The sequence below is a fragment of the Dermacentor variabilis genome, chromosome 1, assembly GCF_050947875.1.
Source record: "Dermacentor variabilis isolate Ectoservices chromosome 1, ASM5094787v1, whole genome shotgun sequence".
Lineage (NCBI taxonomy): Eukaryota > Metazoa > Arthropoda > Arachnida > Ixodida > Ixodidae > Dermacentor > Dermacentor variabilis.
The window spans coordinates 196763604-196780532 of NC_134568.1; the positions used below are offsets into that span (position 1 = coordinate 196763604).

The window sequence follows — 16929 nt, forward strand, 5'->3', positions numbered from 1 at the left end:
CAATTCTACGGGAGATTCGGTAACCTCGTTAATATCATTAATATAAATTAGGAACAGTAATGGGGCTAAAACCGATCCTTGAGGAACGCCAGAAAGTACTTCTAGTGTAGAAGAAAAACAATCATCCACATGCACAACCTGCCTGCGATTGTTCAAATAGGCTTTAATCCACTTAAGAATGGTTTCGCTAATTCCTGCTCTGTATAACCTGAAAAGTAATTTACTGTGTGGAACCTTGTCAAATGCTTTTGCAAAATCTATGCAAATGACATCTATTTGTTCTTGGGCATCTATGGCTGAACTAAAATCATGTATCGTTTCTATGAGCTGTGTTATGGTAGATAGCCCTCTTCGGAATCCGTGCTGATACTGATAAAAGAACGCGTTATCCTCGAGGAAAGTTAGTATATGTTTACTTATGATATGTTCTAATAGTTTACAGCTGATACTTGTCAGGGAAATTGGGCGATAATTATTTGCGAGTAGTCGGTCGCCGTTTTTAAAAACAGGTGTTACGACTGCGCACCGCCAATCTTGTGGCAACGAGTTAGTGTGTAGGGACTTTGTAAAGATTATTGTCAAGAAAAATGATATCCACTCAGCGTATCGCTTTAAAAACTGGGTTGGAATCCCATCCGGCCCGCTAGCCTTTTTAGAATCCAAAAGTAACAATTGATTAAACACGCCGGCCTGAGTCACGACCAGGTCTTCCATCAAACATGAGAGGGAGGAAGGCGGGTACGCGTCAAAGTCGTCATTGCTTGGTTTAGAAAAAACAGACTGGAAAAAGTTATTGAAATGATCTGCTATTTTTGTTTTTTCTGTTACTATGTTGTCACTAATTTGAATTCTATTTATTTCCACTTTGTTGCCACTAAGGTAAAGCCAAAACTTCCGAGGTGCCGTTTTAACGAAGCTACATAGTTTTTTATTAAAAAATTGCTCTTTTGATTCCATCAGAGCCGTTTTTAAACTCTTTCGTAATTTCGATACCTCAGCTGAGTTGTCTTTTCTCCTGCGCAGCCTCTTTATCTTGCGCTTGATGTGTATAATAGGTCGATTAATCCAAGGGTTACGTGGTTTTATTTTCTTTTGTCGAGTTGGAATGAATCTGTCAACGCAATGTTTTATGATATTCTTGAAACGTAGCCATAGATCTTCAACTGGTTCACAATCGCAGGCAAGTTCGAATTCACTATATGACATTTCTAGAAAATCTTGAATGGATGTGTCGTCTGCCTGCCTATAATTTGGCCAACACGATGATTTTTTTCTGTTGCGGGACGCCGAAAAAACTACGGAAGGTTAGTCACATACAGCTCTCACTGTAAAACCAGTTTCCTCGAGGAACCCATCAACTTTGTCTAGAGATACAAGTGCGTTTTCAGATAGGCTCAGACAGGGGTGAAGTAACTGGTGTTGGTGTTCTGTAAATTTTATTAAAAAATATTTTTTTCTTCCTTACTCCAACGCCGGACATATTAAAACGCGATTCATAGCAATAGGCTCGAGCTTGGCATTGATTACACACCTTGTGCATTTTTTAGTAAAAATTGTGCGACGTGCATGCCTAACACAAATGCAACATAACTTCCATGAAACATTCCTATTGGCATGATGTCTTCCACTCCTGTAGTATGGGTATTACTAGTTAGTTTGTTATTAACATAGAGTCCCAATCCCTTTGACTGAGGTGATCGCAGCATGCTGCGATCTCCTCGAAGTCGCAAAAGGATTGTCCATTTGCCACGCAGTTATCCGCCTTTTCACTTACCAAGAAACCCATATGCCTTGGAACTTAAGAGACGAATTACTTTACTATGGTGTCACTTGTGCCAAGCATCCTCAGGATGTCACCTAGAAGTTCGCACTAAGATTTTCTGTGGAGGGAATTCAGTGAAATTAGAGAATCTGTCTGTACAACTGCTTTTTTTGTAACCTCCTGGTACTACTTTTTCCAAAGCCATAAGCAGGGCATACTTCAGCTGTGAGCATCGAAACAAAATTTGGAGACATAAGACTGTTCCTATTTGACTGCACTTCCAACATGTTCATTTGTCTTGGACCCATCAGTGTAAAACTCAACGTAGTCATTGTACTTTTCTTGCCCTTCTGAGAAGTCCTGCATTACGTGTTCATGCTTTTTTTTTTTTTTGTCTTGTGGTATATCAGAGTAAAATCACATGAGTATGCAAGATACCACAGGGGCAGTTCTGTTCAGTCTTTTGGTGACCCCAAGCGCCTCACTCAGGACATTGCATTTTCGGCACATTTCTTCGAATCGATGAATAAGTGGTCTCATGCTGTGGTTTGTTTGTATAGTGTATTCTGTTTGTGATGCAAGTAACAAGAGCGTGGCATATATGATTAGGTAGAGCGGCAATTCTGAGCATGTATGAAATTGACAGCAAGGCTCTTCAGTGCTCCAAACAGGGTTCATTGCTGTCAACATATGCTTTCTACAGGTGAGGTCCTGCACGCAGCAGATACTATGCACAGTCCGTGGTTCTTACGATGCATAGCTGCCTATAGTTGCCAATGAAGACACATAATTACTAGTGGATTTTAATGGTGTAATAAATTGCATTAGGGAAGCAGTCAAAGCAGCTCTGCACTTACTTTGTCCTGCCTTGCAATGTCCTGCCTCTTCCACCATCTACAGTCTCCACATGTTGGTATCCCATGTGAGTGACAGCACAACCCACTGTATTTATTATTACAATAATAAAAGCTGTCTAATAACGCATCTATATATTGCCGACAATACAAGAAAAAGAATGCTCAGAGGTGAACTAAAGCCTTTGGTCCATCATTGGCGTGTACCCATAAAGGCTAGGTCCGCTCCTGCCACCATCAATATCTTTCTCCGCAACATATAAGATGCTTCATGTTCGGCAAGCCCTGTGTATAAACAACTATAGTGTGGTAGATCAGACTCTCTTGCAAGTGCATGCAGAGGCTAAGCATGTGCTCACGTTGAGCCAGAAGCCACTGCTACACATAACATAAAATTAAAAAATTCTGGGATTTTTTGTACAAAAACCACTATCCGATCCCGAGGCACGCCATAGTGGGGGACTACGGTTTAATTTTGACTGCCTGGAGTTTTTTAACCTGTGATTTACTTATCAATTCCTTTATTATGGCGATTGCAAATAGAATTATTGTATAAGAAAGCTGACTTGCAGTGCTGTGAAGAGCCCAATAACTTTGCAGGGAACCAACCTACATGAATTTGCAATTTGGGTAGTTTAATAACATTTTCCGTGACTTTACGCACTTAAATATTCCCTGACTTTTACAGGTCGCTAGACATCCTGACTAGGAACAGAAAATTGTGCCAAATTTGAGAAAATGGCACTATGTGTTCTACTGTAAATGGCACAATGTTGTGGGCCGTTAAAGAATATGAACAGTTCATTAAACAGAAGGACCCATAACTCAATTAAGGGAGTTATTAAGTATACTTTTACACAAAAACAAGTTGGATCACTGCTCAACCCACCAGTCCTTGAACCGTACATCTTCACTGCAATACACGCAGAATTGCTAAACATGTGGCTTTCACAGAACTGCCACTTAATTCTTCCCATTGCTTCTTCCAACTAAGAGTTGCACACCTGGGGTACAAATTTATGCTGTATATATAGGAATTTCCTCAAGAGAACTTCAGTAGTACAGCAGACAAATCGCGGCAAATTTGGTTTACGCCACACAGCTGCCCTAGAGTACCCAATGTGGACTAATTATTACAACCGGGTTTTAATAGTGCAAGAAAATGTATTATTGCAGCAACTCCGAGCTAAGTTTAGCCTTTTTAATCTATGTATGGTCTCCTGCATGCTGTTGCCCCATGTGTATTTCAACGCAATCCAGTGGACTTGTTAAACTCGCAAAAACTGTCTGTAATGTGTGTTTCTATTGGCTAATGCAGCCACTATGTAGCGTCAACTCATCAAAAAGAAAGAAAAAAACACTCTACGGAAAACTACACCCTTTGGTTCGTCCTTGCCATGTGTCCTGTCTGCTGGATTTGCCCCTACAACTATAAATATTCTTTACCACAACATACAAGATGCTTCATGTATGGCAAGTCCTGCGTATAAACATATGTACTGCGGTAGAAGGTCCCACTGTCCTACAACTGCATGCAGGAGCTAAACGTGAGCTCACGTTGAGCCAGAAGCCAGTGCTGCACGTAATTTCCAGGTCTATTTCTTTATTATGGTGACTGAAAACAATTATTATACAGAACAGTTGACTTGCACTACTGCAAAAAGTCTACTAACATTGTGGGCAACCAAACTACTTGAATTTGCAACTTGGGCAGTTTAATTAGTCATTTTCCATGACTTTACTCACTAAATAAAAATTCCCTGAATATTACACTACTTTTTCAGGTACTAACAATTTCCACAACTTTTCCCCGTTGCTATACATCCTGCGAGACCCCGGTGCTGTGACAATGCTGATTTTTGTCTCTCAAGTTCAGTATAGTTCAGTTCTGGCCAGAGCGATATCAAATAAACCAATCTTCACTTTGTACAGTGCACACACAAGCGGGAAGTGGAGACATGGCCCAAAAAGCGAGAACCCACTACACAAAACTCAGTAGTAAGAGCAGTTTGCGAAGCCCAGCAGTTAATATCAGCTCGTCTCAGTATGATGCTACTCTGCTCATGTGCGCAAATATGTGTGTTTTGCAGCACTTCGTCATAAATTCATGTCAGCGCTGCATGGTTTCCACTGCATTTGAAGCCTACGATGAGTGGTGGCCATATATCTGCAAATGTAAACAAATGCGCCACTCTGGTAAATCGTTATTCACACAGTGCAAAAAGTTGTGACACCATCTGTTGCACAATCAGAAATTTGTGGCACTTCGCCTCCGAGATCGGACACACCTGGCTTGCCGCAGATGCCATAAAACCTCCAAGGCCATGTCCAGCAAATACAGCCACTGCTTTTAGAACTAGTGGACAAAGAACCTGAGAACAGATCTCGGAAACTCCGCCCAGCTGTCACTAATAATTTGCAGTTGAAGCATCATGACTCAAATCTAAATCGTATACAAGTATCTGTTGGGAACAATAGCATGAACACAGTGTAGGACAAAGACTTCATAGATACAAAGCGAGTGGCTGTCACCTTGAAGGTGCCGCCATGTTTCCGACGCTACACCGTCATGTATGGTCATGTTGCATTGAGACAACAAAATAACCCAAATGACTGCCCACAAGTCCGTTCCCATCAACTCGGCCATTGGCGATCAGTCTGCAGGCTGTTGGCACAGTGTGCCAGGGGCACCGGCACTACAGCGACAGCTGTCACAGGAAGTCTGCAGACCAAAATAGCTGCTGTGTCCGTTTAGCGTGACTGGGCCTTTAGAGACAGATAGAAACCAGAAAGTTTGTGAAGTATCCTAAGAATGCTAGCCGCATGAAGACATGTCTGATGGTTAGATTGAACAAGCGTCCTCCAGAATAAGAGCCCCATGCTCTCTCTACCCATTAGGCCACTGACACATGCATACTTCTGTCATGCCAATATCAACTGCTGCTTTTGAGATTAATATATTAGTGTATGCATCAGGCACACAGCAACAATTAAAAAAATAAAGCGAGAGCATGTACATGCATACCAGTTTTCATTAGGTCACAGACGCATGAACGTAATGCGAGATAATTGTCACATGCGTCATGTCTTATGTAGCGTAATGACAAGGTGCTAATGAAAGCAAGATCACGCCAGTTTTCTCCCAACCCTCTCTCATCTTACCTAGCGCTTTTAGACGCTATGCAACACTGCATGCCCTTCAGGCTTGGCCTACTTTCCCCAGAATTTTTTTGTGGGGCAGCTACCACTTTGAAACTATGCGACAATGTACCACCTTTGGGATCGCCCCATGTCATAATTGAATAGATTTTAATGTTTCTTCATCAGAGTACGATCAATCGGTCACACGATCACTGCTGCCTTGCTGCTCGTCCCACACACACACGTCATGAACACCACTGCTCCCCTCACACAAACATGTTGGTCCATATGGTAACACTTTAACCCCAAACAATTCTGGGGTTTAGCAAAGCATTTTGCTACATGCAAAATGCTTTGCATAAGAAATTCTTGCAGTATGTAGGATCTGCATTTTTACAGCAAAGCTGTATATTCCTAGGCGAAACACTCGTGGTCCGACCACAGAAATCCTACTGCGGGGGTATAAGCCATTGTTTAGAGGGGTGTAAGCCATTGCATTTGTCTTACGTGATGCAACGGTCAAATGCCTCGTTGAGTAGGCATAGAAATCTATGTATTGTTGCCAGGGAAGGGACACAGAGAGGGACGCGGTTAAGACAATGTCATGATGACAAAGGAATACTTCTACAGCGAAGCTGTATATGCCTAGGCAAAACGCTCGCAGTCCAAACACAAACCCTCCAGTGGAAGGTGCGGCGCACCATTGGCTAAGCCGATGGCGACGTCTCTCTCTTGCAGTAAAGGTGTGACACGTGCAGCAGTCTGTCTCAGACTTCGCAATAGGTTAAAAAATGTGTTCCTGTCTTTAATTAAATTAAATGTGCAGCCCTGGTGTGTCACACAACCGAATCATAAACACTATGAATAACGCATTATAAAAAACAAATGCATAACATATTTCAGAAAGACTGATGAACCCGCTGGATTAACACAATGAACCGCTCACTGCACCCCTCCATGATGGTGATTATGCAAAGCCCAATAAACACTACGATAAACCCAAGCCAAACGTGCATAACCTCATTAAGAAACAAAAAAAACAACCCATAATTGAGAAAAAGTTTAATAAACCGTCGGAATTAACCCAGCGATAAACATTGGGGTTGCACATTTCAGCTTCGCTGGTTTACAATCTGTACGGGGTGCATGGGCAGCTTTTTTTTTTTTTTAATGATTCAACTGTAATATACTATTTGACTACTATACAAACAGCCAAAGTTTTAGAAAAATTAAAAGGATCGACAATCACCCAAGCCCATCGGGACAATTTGGTGTGAATGAAACGACCATGATTTATATGCCATATTTATTCGAATCTAGGCCAACAGTTTTTTGTCAAATAATCATATCCCAAACTCTCGGGTCGGCTTAGATTCGAGGATTTTAAAAAACGTGCCAGTTTGTAGTTGAAAATGATAAATATGGTGCATAGCTAGCGCCATCTAGAAAAGTCAGTATCGCAGCCGCTACTAGCCGCGCCAGTAGCCAACTAAGTATGCAAGCGACATCGCCATTTTGAGTTGTGTCATATCGGTACAGTGGCTAGAAGAGGGCAGTGTGACGGGCGGCGTATCTGCGCTGTGCGAGATAGAGGCGCGATGACAGATGGAATTTCCCAGCGTCACTAGGGGCGCTGAAACACTCTGGTGTGCAAGGACCTTGCAAGGACACTGCAAGGGCCCTTGCCAGTGTAGCGCCAGCAAAGTCGGCCGGACAAGCGTAGGCTTGTAGACAGCACTTCATTGCACGGCGATCATGATCACTTGGAAGCTGGGAAATGGTGTACATGTGCCACTGCTTATTTTGAAGTGCGTAGTGCATGATATTGTGCTGTTCCTGTGTTATGTAATAGATAACGCGGTGTGCACTAATTGCATCGAAAGCGGGAACATTTTTTGTATAGTTTAGTTTGGTGGAAAAATTTCTTGCCAACGTTGTGCTAGTGGCTTCACAGTCACCAGAGAAGCAGCTGGGTGCAACAGCATGTTCACGAAAAATTTGACAGGCAAGGTGTATTGTACCCTGGAGCTCATTAAAGTGCTAGAGGTAGCCTTCACATTTTTTTTTTTTTCAACAAAGAAGCTTTATGCTATCAGTGTGCATGATTTTATGAAGTTCTTAAACAGTTTAACACTCCCCCAAGTGGGATGCGAGCTCCATCACAAAGCGCTCACTGCAAAAACTATCTAGTTTGTGGTGTTAAGTAGGCTGCAGTTTTTCACAAAATCTCTCAACAAGGACAAGGCTTTTCAAAGGGAGCACCAGAAACATTTGATGTTAAGGAGAGTGAAGTAAAGCCTACTGCTAAGCTCGTTCTGATGTGTGCAAGTGGATTATTGTAATATGTAATAAAGTGTTTCCTCTTGTCTTGTGGACCAGTATAACAAAAGCAGTGATGGAAAATATTTAGTGCATGCTGAGGTTCGCCAAAGTGCCCACATATGTACCCAATTTTTTTTTTACAAAGTTAGATTGTTAAAGGCCATGTTGCTGACGCATGCGGACGTAGAGTGAACTGAACGACGTGGTGACATCATTCCCAGGTTCAATGCGTGTAGCCCCAGCATATTTTTTGTCTTTGTGTACAATTTTCTCTGCGACCAATGACTACATTTGCGGCAGATGAGCGAATGAAAAAATTATGAAAGGCGGCGTTTTGGGCTGTTTGTGTTCGTGGTCCATGTTCGCTTGCGCTAACACCAAGCCTTCTAGTAAAAACCAACTTGTCCAGAGTAGCCTTCAAATGTGATCTTCCTCCGCTTTTAAATTGCATGGCTAAACATTCGCTGTGTGTTTCGGTGTTTCAAATAATGCATCTTTCCCTTCTCTGGTGTCCGAATAAGTGTTGCCCTTCTTAATAATGCATCTCTGAGCTGCAAAGACTTCATGACGTTTGCACCGTGCAGTACATTAAAAATTCAAACGTAACGCAAAGTGAGCGCAAAGCACGTGCTAGCTGCTGTGTGCCGCCCCCTTCAAAAGCCGCGAAAGCTGCACGCCAGCTGCAGGTAGCGCCATCTACAACTTTCATTGCTCCTCTGTGCGCCCCACTGGCTCCCGCCCGTAACACTGCCCCCTTCTAGCCACCATAGTATCGGCGTGGCGTATTCGCAATGGCATCGAACAGGCGATGCCACTACAGTGTTGCTTTCAAACAAAGTTGTGCTAGCCGCAGAGGCATCGTCAAACGTTCAAGCCGGGCAGGACTTTGGCATCGATGAGAAAAATGTCTGTCATTGGAGGCGGCAAGGGGAGATGCTTCTTGCATGTGCCACAACAAGGAGATGACAGCAATAAGGAGATAAGCACGCGATAACAGAGAGGAGCTGTTCAGAGATCACGCCGCATTTCAACGCATACGAGCCATGCCGCACTGTCTGCACAGTATTAATAATTATTGGATTTTACGTGCCAAAACCACTTTGTGATTATGAGGCACGCCATAGTGGAGGACTCTGGAAAATTCGACCACCTGGGGTTCTTTAACATGCACCTAAATCTAAGTACACGGGTGTTTTCCCATTTCGCCCCCATCAAAATGCGGCCACCGTGGCCAGGATTCGATCCCGCAACCTCGTGCTCAGTAGTCCAACAGTCCAACACCATAGCCACTGAGCAACCACGGCAGGTAGGCTCAGTATTCAATGAAACAAGTTATATTTCTCAGAAACAAACATTGTGGTACATGACTGGTAATGCGTTGTTTTAGATTATTTTTTATTTTTGTTCTTTTCAGATTGTTTATTTGCAATCCATTGCGAGGAGCCTCACATGCATGCTCGCACGAGCAAATGCTGTTGGCACACAGCGAAGCATGGACAGAATGCGCGGAGTGAAAAATTTTCTTGACCAAACTTCTTGCGTAGCTTCCACAGCGTTGACTGCTGTGTATGGAACAGAGTATAGTGTCATGTCCTGCCACTTGCTACACATTGAGACGAACAGGAAAAGACAATGGGAAAAGGCTGTCAGTTGCTCCCTGCTGCCTCTTGCTCATGCCTGCTCTGTGTACTTTTGAGCCTTGGACTATGCCCTGCCATCCAAGCATCACAACTTGCTTCTAAAATCAAATGTGAGCATGTGGCTATGTGGCAACACACTGAACTGTACATAATTTTTGTAAACTTGACTAAAAAGAACTTAGCTTGACTTGTACAGTATGACCGAAGCAGTTTAACAGCAAGCCACGAAAGCATAATTTAGAAATAATTCAACAGTTTAGGAAGCAGGAACCACATGAACATCGGGTTAATAAACAAGATTAATTTCTTACAGCCACGGCTGCACTCATTTTCCCCTTCCTTCTCATTGCACTTGACATCACTTCCAGCATAGAACAAACATGATCACAACTAAAGATAATTTGTGATAAATATTCCATGACATTTTCCACCTTACCACAGCAGGAATGGACTCTCTGGCTGGTAAGTCTTACGTTACACTATAAGAAATGGGCACCATAAAAAAATTGCTGCAGATCCAACACCTTGTTGGACTTTACATACAGCGATGCTGTTTAAATGCATAAAGAGTGCTGAAACCTGTGTTAGTTTCTGGGAAATTGTAATGTCAGTGCACGATCATAGTGAAAGCCCTCATCCAAACCACATGAGCTACAACACAAGCTGTCCAAATGTAGCCCTTTTGCATCTGCTCAGGTGAGCCTTTGGTCTCATGCACCCGTACCATGCAATGAGACATGTGCAGCTACATCTCTAAAAGCTAACTGCATGAATTCTACAAATTAACCGAATTTAAACCAAAACAACCGAAATATAAACCAGGATCAAATTATTGAGGTTTTTACTGTACAAAACATGCGATTGTGGCATAAAAATTATGGGGTTTTATATGTCAAAACCATGATCTGATAATGAGGCACACCGTAGTGGGGGACTCCGGAAATTTGGACCACCTTCAGTTCTTTAACGTTCACCTAAATCTAAGTACACGGGTGTTTTTGCATTTAGCCCCCATCGAAACGCGGCCACCGTGGCCGGGACTCGATCCCACAATCTCGTGCTTAGCATCCCAATAACATAGCCACTAAGCAACCGCAGCGGGTGATTATTGCCTAATGGTTAAAGCATCGGGCTGCTGTGCTGAGGGGCCGAGGTCCGATCTCACCACTAGCACATAATTAAATTTTTTAAGTGCGAGGACAGTAGCAACAGCCACGATAAAGAAAGCTTGAGAGGGTTGGCAAAGAAAACCTCGCTTTAAAGTTGGTTTTTGGTCCCTAACGTAAATTTCAGCCCCAAAATGTAAGTGGCAGCTTTTGCTACATAATGTAACAGACAAACATTCAAGATCCTTTCAATTTATGCTGCAATGTGGGACCTTAGATATTTGCATGAACGAGTCTTTTAGGAAATTCCAATTCTAGAGCATACTGGAGTAGCATAACAAAATCTTTATAATTCCATGCTTCTGGCTGTACATAAGTGAAAATGCACACATAATGGCAAAGCTGTTTTCCGAGCCTTACAAAATAGCCACGTGAGCACATAATAATAATAATAATATTTGGGGTTTTACGTGCCAAAACCACTTTCTGATTATGAGGCACGCCGTAGTGGAGGACTCCGGAAATTTTGACCACCTGGGGTTCTTTAACGTGCACCTAAATCTAAGCACACGGGTGTTTTCGCATTTCGCCCCCATCGAAATGCGGCCGCCGTGGCCGGGATTCGATCCCGCGACCTCGTGCTCAGCAGCCCAACACCATAGCCACTGAGCAACCACGGCGGGTAGCCACGTGAGCACAGGACCATTACACCAAGTAGTTTCACATGTTCACAATTCAAGTAACAGAGGGCTCTAATGAGCATAACTGCCTCTCTCCACCCAATGACAAACTGGTTGGCAGCACTTTTTAATGTGCTTAAAAGTTGTAAGGCACCTCAGATTGAAGCACTTCTGATGACCCAACAGTTAGCTTTAATGTGTAAACAATTTATTTATTTACAAAATACTGCAGACTCTACAAAGCAATGCAGTGACTTGCTACCCAACAGTTCCATGTATCAAATCACCTTCCTAAATACTAACACCCCAACCACCTTTGAAATAACTATTTAACCAAACACTTGATTCAGTGGTATCCCAGCATGCCTTACAACTTTCTTTGTAACAGTATTACAGCACAATATAAACATATAAAAAAAAACCAAGGCAGATTTATAAACCAGACGGGGCACTTACATGTGCTGTAACACTGCTACAAAGAATCGCCAACTAGCCCGCCAGCAAACATTGAAACCCTGCAACCTTCTAATACACATTGGTCATTATGTGAATGACTGATCTAAATTACAGATGATAGGAATACGTATGTAATAAACAAGTGCTGTGCACACAGAAGAGACAATGGGTTTCATTTGCCTCAATTGAAATGTGACATTATTTTACTGTGTGGAACTGTTGTTGAGGGTACTTGAATAATCAGTCCACACACACATTGTAATGCATGAAAGCTGAAACAAGCAGAGAAGGCATGATGTTCAATGTGAGCTGTATGGTAACACCAGCAAGTAGTAGACAACATTTGACTTGGGTGTATACTTTATTGCAGAAAAAGTGAAGACCTAAAGACCTACTTCTGGTGCCTTTGTGTGGTGCACTGAAGAAGTCTTCACTTCCACCTGTTGTTTTCATAGTCCCACTTCGAGGCAATGCCCTCAACGGGATTCACCCTAAGGTCAATCATCCTCTGCAGCTGAGCTTGTCTGGCTTCCAGGGTGGTCGATTGTGGCAATGGCCCAAAAACTGTAACAGAAGATATAGCTAGGAATGAACACAAATGTCCTTTATACACAGAGAGAAGAAACATTAATGCTGCACACTAGCCCCAAGCAAAGTTCATAGAAGGTATTTCCTTCCAACCAAGAAAAGTATGGACAACGCAATTCACAAGTATAGCCTACAACTGAGAAAAGTTACCTCATGCCATCTTAAATTTCAGGCTGTAAAGAAAATTTCATGCAATAATTTCAGCTTTCGCAGAACACACAATGTTTTTCACTGTGATATGCTGCATTTTTTTTAGAAGCAACTAATGCATCCCATGCAGAAAGCTAGACAACTATGTTTTGTCACATATTGCTGTGAAAATAAAAATAGGCAAACTAGTTTGCTGACTTAAAGGACCAACTTATTCCTGCATGTCAATCCCAAGAACACTATTATAAGAACAGCAACCTAAGGTGTACACTAACTACACCTTGACTGAACTCCTTGCCAAATCACTAGAGCGCTAGTGTGGAAAGGGCTTAAAAATTTCTGGGCTAAGTGAAGCTGATGTTTATTTGCTAAACTCAAATTTCCTAAAGCTGATTTCATAGCTTTACAATGCAACTAGCCCATGAAGAAACAATAACACAATACTGTAAATAATAAATACAATTTTACTGTCATGCAGTAAAATTGAACCCTTTACCCCTTCCATGGCAAGGACAAGCTGTAACTCATCCAGGGATTTCTTTCTCTACTGGCTGCCACACATGAGTGGCAATTTTATAATTTTCGTGTGAATGCTGCACTACTAGGTGGCACCAGCGCCCCAGAAAGTGATTTTTTATGGGCGCAGTTGGCGGAAACCGTCTAGTTCCCTTGGGTTTTAAAAAGGCGGCAGGGAGTTGGGAGGCCCCAGCAATGACTGCCACCATTTGTGAATGCTGGAATGGTAGTGTTCTGCAAATTTCTTCATCTCAAGTAAACAATTAGACTTGGACCGCTCTAGTGAGTTGCACTACCATTGAATGACCGGAAGTTTGAGTCTGTGGCAGCTGCTCTCACATGGACAAAGCACAGTGAAAATACTCTTGTCACCAGCACCTCTGCAATTTCTTTCCCTCAGAGCACCAAGAATGACGCATCGCATGCCAGACAACAAAAACAAGTTTCACTTCCGAAATGTCACGCTTCATTAGAGTGTTTCTGTGGGCATGCCTATCTGCAGCTTAATCCTTTCAGGGTAGATTTTTTTCGCCATATGCAACCCCCCAGGGTCGATTTCAGAGGGACCTATATAGAAAAAAATTTACCGTAATTTTTCTAGGGTGACGGTAAAGCAAGAAAAAACGTTTTGTGTTTCAACTTATAAGAATCAAAAATTTGATGCATTCTTATACACATAGTCAAGGCTTTGAAAATGCACACACGAGAATATTTCGCAAAACTCAAATGTCCCTGCTCTTACACTAATTTGTACATCCACAGCATAATCGAACTGCACAGGTGGACACAAGAAAACTGTGTGGTTGTGTGCCCGTCAAGAAAGCAAAACATGTGACAAACTTCCATGAATCTTCATCTTATCGCCAACCAGAGGCAATTAGTTTTTGCGAGTCTCAAAAAAAAAAAAAAAAAAGAACAACGGAAAGCATGCACGGCGGCATCCTTCCTATGCACACCCCTGTGAGCACTAAACGAGTGAGAAACAAGCGGTCCCCCTTTGAGCGATTAGTAACAAGAAAGCCATAAGTTTTGCAAGCGCAAGAAGCCAAAACTGCCTGCGGAACAAAACCCAAACCGCCGCCCGCCTGCGCGCGCGCGCGCCAATGCGCAAGCGGTAGTATATAGACACGCTGGAGCAAACAGACTAGCTCTAAAACAAACCATGCAACGAAAACAAAGAGGGAGGTGCGAGAAAAAAATACAGTGTCTTCCCACATAGTGGCAGCACATACATGCCAGGAAAGAAAAAGGAAATTTTCGCGCTTTTTAAATGTACAGACGGCGCCCTATATTTACATCATCGACTCTGAAAGGGTTAACATTGAGATGTTTTACAACAGCAACATACAAGAGAAAAATGACCTGCTGATATTGCAGTAACAAAAGTTGTTCACAATAAATCGGCCATTAAAAATTGGTGAAATTTTTGTGTTTTCTGAAAAAAAAAAAGATAACTAAATAACGTTGGCATGAAAAGGATTCATGGAAACTGAGTTGGAAAGGCAGAATGGCCTTTGATATATAGATTGCAACGCTAACCCTAAAAGGCCGCACCACCTGGCTAGCCATGCGACTGTGGAGCGCCTCACATGCTTCAAAACGCTTGTGGTGCGTTTTTATTCTGGATAATATAGAAATGGATGCAGCTTGGAAGCAAACCAGCCCATATGGTTATGTGCTCTGCCACCATCATGGCATTTGTACTGTGAATTCTGTATGAACACGCCCAACACGTGTCGGATACAAGTCATACATTGGCAGCGAGTAGACCAGGCAGGTGCTGTTAGACTTAAAAGTGGCTTTCAGCTTTGCAGAACATTCAAGTCCATGTGGGAATGGACTGAGCACGAATGAACTGCGTTCAGTGCAGAGAGTGATGAATGCGTGCACCACTGTCACGATGGTCCTTCCAGGAATGTAAAGATCTTTTCAAGTGGGGATTCATTCTGTCTGCAAGTGTAACACTAAAATGCTGTTTGCAGAAACTCCCAGTCTAAAAGGCAAAGTGGCACAGCTAGCATCTCCAGTTCAGCATCATTCCCTGGAGTCACTCAGAGAAAAGATGAAGTGTCAGCCACACTTTTTTGTGGAACAGGTACTGGACTGGGAGGCCTTTCGTGATCATGAAGCAGCGTGGCAATCTGCTCATCTTAATGACGAACAGCTGCAGTGTAGATGAGACACCCAAATGTTCAGCGAGCAAAAGACACACACCTTGGCCGGGTTAACACAAGTGTTCCGATCTGTCTATTCTATATCTGCCATTAGAGCTCAGTGATAGGTCAAAATGGATCGAGTCCCGCCCAATGGGTGGGAGACTAGACATTTTGACCTGTCATGGATGACTAATGGCAAATTTGGAATAAAAACAGATTGGAATAGTTTTATGCTATCCTGGGGCCCTATAACTTAGAACTATTCCAATCTGTTTTTACTCCAAATCTGCCATTAGCTCCCCTGATAGGTCAAAATGGTTCAGGTCGAGCCCATATGGGCGGGCGTCACACCCATATGGGCAGAGCCTGAGGGCCGATGGCCAATTTAGAATAAGAACAGATTGAAATAGCTTTACGTTATACTGGCCCTGGCCCTTATTCATCGTCCCTTCATATTGGTACTGCCTTTTAGATTCAATGTCTTGTTTGACAGCATCTGCCAAAACAGTGTCGTTTCATCGATGGCAAATATTTCAGACGGTGAAAGAAGCAGTCACTGGCTCACTAGGAGAAGCACACTTGCCGAGGCGCAGCTCCAACATATCAAATGTGGCAGTAAATGGGAGTTTAATGTACACGTAGTGCGGCACTATCCTTTTGCATGGGATTTCCAAGGGGATGTTAAAACTGTTCAATGTGTCCAGGAACGGGAGTTCAACCCACGTATAGTACAGCATGTGATTTATAAGGGGGTGTTATGACTGTTCAATATATATACTGTATATAGTATAACTTCATTCACACGTTTTGGGAAAAAAACTCAAGAATAAACGTACTAACCGGGAAAACATACGACTAGAAGTCACAAAAAATTTGAGACTCCCCAAGTGTAGTTGACATCTACATAATGCGAAGCGTGCGAATTAACACGGACGTGCACCGAGCTGGTGGGGCATGAGACACTAATGCGCTTAAACAAACCGAGACCAAGACGCAAGTTGTTTTCATATTGCATAGACTTAAGATAGCCACCAAGCAAACCAAAATGAAATCAAGCTGGTGGGGGATACTAGACGATGCGCATGCTGCCAGAGCAAAACTTGGCACTGCGAGCTACCTGCAACAGCGAGTGGCAGCACGTTTGGGTTATCACTTTTTTATACGCTCCACGCACTGTGAAACAGATGGGGAAAGTGCTTATCTCAATAGGGTTGGCAGCGATAGCCATTAATGCAGCGTGCAACAACCCGAGAGATTTGCTGATACTTCGATTTGAAAACCGAGTATGCACAGGCGTTTTCCCACGTGACTGGCAGTCGAGTATTGGAGGGAAGCTGCTCTATTCTCTATCACGCGCCTTATTTTTGCATGGGATCTAGCAGCCAGAAAACATACGATCGCATTTTGGCAATGTGCTAAACATTTGTGCCAAAAGATAAGTGTTTTCTCGGAAAGTATGAACCAGTAAAGAAGCTGCGGAGCTGTATTGGCTCATTTCTTGTGTTCTCAATCGTGAATGTTGTCACCGGGAAATTCAGGGTGTCTACCAAGTTGACAT

The 16929-nt window shown here is 42.8% G+C and overlaps 1 protein-coding gene across 3 annotated transcripts in view; it reads right to left on the reverse strand.

The window, feature by feature from the left end:
* Positions 1-4202: 4202 nt before the first annotated feature.
* Positions 4203-16929, reverse strand: part of LOC142590456 (cytochrome c oxidase subunit 4 isoform 1, mitochondrial-like) — a 30667-nt gene continuing 17940 nt past the window's right edge. For 2 of the 3 annotated variants that reach the window (XM_075702583.1, XM_075702593.1), the window contains exon 4: positions 12304-12525. In XM_075702583.1, coding sequence (XP_075558698.1) covers positions 12392-12525 — 134 coding nt within the window. In that variant the 3' untranslated portion in view covers positions 12304-12391. Of the gene's footprint in view, positions 4784-12303; positions 12526-16929 lie in introns of those variants that run through there. The other variant, XM_075702602.1, reaches the window with a different exon arrangement.